The sequence below is a fragment of the Propithecus coquereli genome, unplaced genomic scaffold (assembly GCF_000956105.1).
Source record: "Propithecus coquereli isolate 6110/MARCELLA unplaced genomic scaffold, Pcoq_1.0 Scaffold36, whole genome shotgun sequence".
Lineage (NCBI taxonomy): Eukaryota > Metazoa > Chordata > Mammalia > Primates > Indriidae > Propithecus > Propithecus coquereli.
The window spans coordinates 4,258,267-4,261,091 of record NW_012149285.1 but is presented as its reverse complement, the minus strand read 5'-3'; the positions used below and the strand labels follow the sequence as shown (position 1 = coordinate 4,261,091).

Here is a 2,825-nt window from a genome sequence, read left to right as displayed (position 1 = left end):
AATTTTAAATTTATAATTAACACATAATAATTGTACATATTTATGGGATACAGTGTAATGTTTCAATGCATGTATACATTGTACAATGACCAAATCAGGGCAACTACCATATCCATCACTTTAAACATTTATCATTTCCTTGTGGCTGTAACATTCAAAATCTTCTCTTCTAGCTATCTTGAAATATCCACTACGTTGTTATTTGCTATAGTCACCCTACTACGTGATAGAACACCAGAACTTACTCTTCTTGTCCAACTGTAACACTTATTTAACTGCAACTAGCATTGAAAAATTTTAAGGATTGACTCCTGTTCTGATTTCATTTAGTCCTTGAACATAGAATATGTTTTATTTTCCTTTTTCTTTTGATATAATTTATTTTACTTCGATCTTTTATTACCTTACTAAAAGATAATCCTTTTGCTAGCTATGTAAACCGAGGCAGGTTACTTACTCGCTTTGGGCTTCAATTTCCACATCTACAAAATGGGGGAAATAATAATAATATGTACTTCATAGGGTTGTTAGAATGAATAATGGCTTAATGTTTTCTAAGTGATTATAGCAATGATTGGCACATCGTACGGGCTGCGTGTTTGCCAAGAAAAAAATTAAAGAAGGATAATATGTCCAGAGAAATAATTTTGTTCTAAATAATTTCTAATTGACTTTCTTATAATTATGAGAAATTGAAATATAAAACACTGGTCCCTTAGTAGAAAAATCAGCATTTTGTTTTTAGAAGTGTTCCCAAGGGTTTATTTGGAGGGTGTTAGAGGGCACAGAGCTCTTCCTCTCTAGCCTGTAATTCTCCAACAAGAGTGTCACTTAGTCAAGGGCAAGCAACATGTTTTACTCATTTTACCCTTAGAGCAAAACAGAGAATCTGCCAGAAAGTTGGTATCTGATAAATGTTGGTTGAATTAATGAGCTTTTAATTCATTCTTAGCTTTTTCCTGGAATGTTTAGCTTAGTCAAACGCCTCCTCTTCCAGACAGCCCTGGTTAGTCCAGACTCCCGTGACTGTGGTGGTCGACCACAGCGGTCCTGCAGTGGGAGAATTCTCACAGCACCAGCCTGGAAAAGCCAGACGCTGATAGTGCAGGAACTTCGAGAAACCGTGCCACTCAAAGTTCTGCACCCTCCAGTTAAATAATTCGAAATAAGTTTTGAATACATGACAATGGCTCCAGTATCCTTCTGTCGGTATCATCGTGAAGGAGCATAGCAAAGTATCTCATGCAAAAAAAAAAATTATTTATGCTCATTGCCTGGAATTTTAAGCCATTTTGTCCAATGAGTGGAATAGCTTTTTAAAGCTCTCTCTAGGGAAATTCCATACTTTAAAAATTGTTTAGCAAATGTTTATTGAACGATCAGGAAAGTAAAATAATCCCTTGACCTCTTTCAAACCATTTTTTGCAAGTTGTAGAAATATATTTTTAAAATATTGCCATTGTTTTTCAAAATATTTACTAATGTCCTGGGTTCTTAACCATATGCGTGTTCAATGAGTTTTAGTATCACTATTATTATTATTATTGGTATTAGCATCTTTAATTGGTATTAGCATCCACCCTTCACCCCTCCAATTCTCGCCATCGTTCACTTCATTTTTGGTTTAATCATAACCTTCCTCAGGCCTGATTCTAGCCTGGCTTATGAACTCATTCTGTTTCCGATTCCCCTAAGTCCAGCAAGAGTTGTGGGTTGGGGTTTGCTGCCAGAAACCAGGCCCTAAATCATCTTCATCACCTCCTCCGGCCGGTAGCTGGGTGGGTGCAGCAAAGCTAACCCGACAGCCACTTCTGCACACATTCCCTCCACTGCCGTCCGCGCAGCTGGTCCTCCAGCGGTAGGTACGAGAGGCTAGCAGGGGAGATGGGGAGAGGATGGGAAGAACAGAGTAGGTGGAAAGTTGCCAGAGTTATGCATGAAAGCAGAATAAAGGCGGGTGAATGAGCAGGTAGAAGGAGGCATTTGTTCCGGATGGAGGTGTCAGTGATGGAGAAAAATCGTGGGAGAGCGAAAGTACCCAATGAAGTTACCATGGACAGATTCTTTTCTCCTAAGACTCTTTCAGTTCTCCTTTCTTTAAGTGTTTTTCTTTTTGATAATGTCATCTCAGAAAATTGTCTTTTTTCTTCACGACCTGCTTCTCAGGTCTCTAGGATATAACGCTGATGAAAGTGGGCATGTTTAAGTAAGAGATATCGCAAGAGGAAAGAAACCCAGTGAGGCATTTCCTTTTACCTATTAGCTGCGGTGCTTGCTCTCCATGACGTAAGTAGATTGCATTGTGGAGAGCACAGGATAAAAGCAGCCAAGCAGCGTATTTGCTCAGTGCCTGCGTTAGTTTGCTAGGGCTGCCTTAACAAAATACCACGGACTGGATGGCTCAAACCATAGAAATTCGTTGTCTCACAGCTCTGGGGGCGGGAAGTGTAAGCTTTCTGAAGGTGGTGGCGAATCCGTTCCACCCCTCCTTCCTAGCTTCTGGTGGCCCCTGACAGGCATTGGCGTTCCTGGGCTTGCAGAAGCATGACCCGGATACCTGCCTTCGTCTTCATGTGGCATTCTCCCTGCGTGCGTGTCTGGGTCCAGATCTCCAGTTTTTAGAAGAACACCAGGCATATAGGGTCAGGGGCCCACTCTTCTCCATTATGACTTCATCTTAACTAATGACATCTGCCATGGCCCTACTTTCCAGTAGGTCACATTCTGAGAGAGTTAGGACTTCAACACATGCATTTGGCCGGAGCGGACACAATTCAATCCATAACAGTGCCAGTTTGGGAACATTTAACCTAATTCTGTGTTAT

At 40.7% G+C, this 2,825-nt stretch overlaps 1 protein-coding gene across 1 annotated transcript in view; it reads left to right on the top strand.

Annotated features, from left to right (window-relative positions):
- The window catches only part of CEP44 (centrosomal protein 44kDa), a 73,272-nt gene extending 72,113 nt beyond the window's left edge, over positions 1 to 1,159 (top strand). Inside the window, 1 exon segment of the mRNA XM_012651642.1 lies at positions 973 to 1,159. Coding sequence (XP_012507096.1) covers positions 973 to 1,159 — 187 coding nt within the window.
- The last annotated feature ends 1,666 nt before the right edge of the window (positions 1,160 to 2,825 follow it).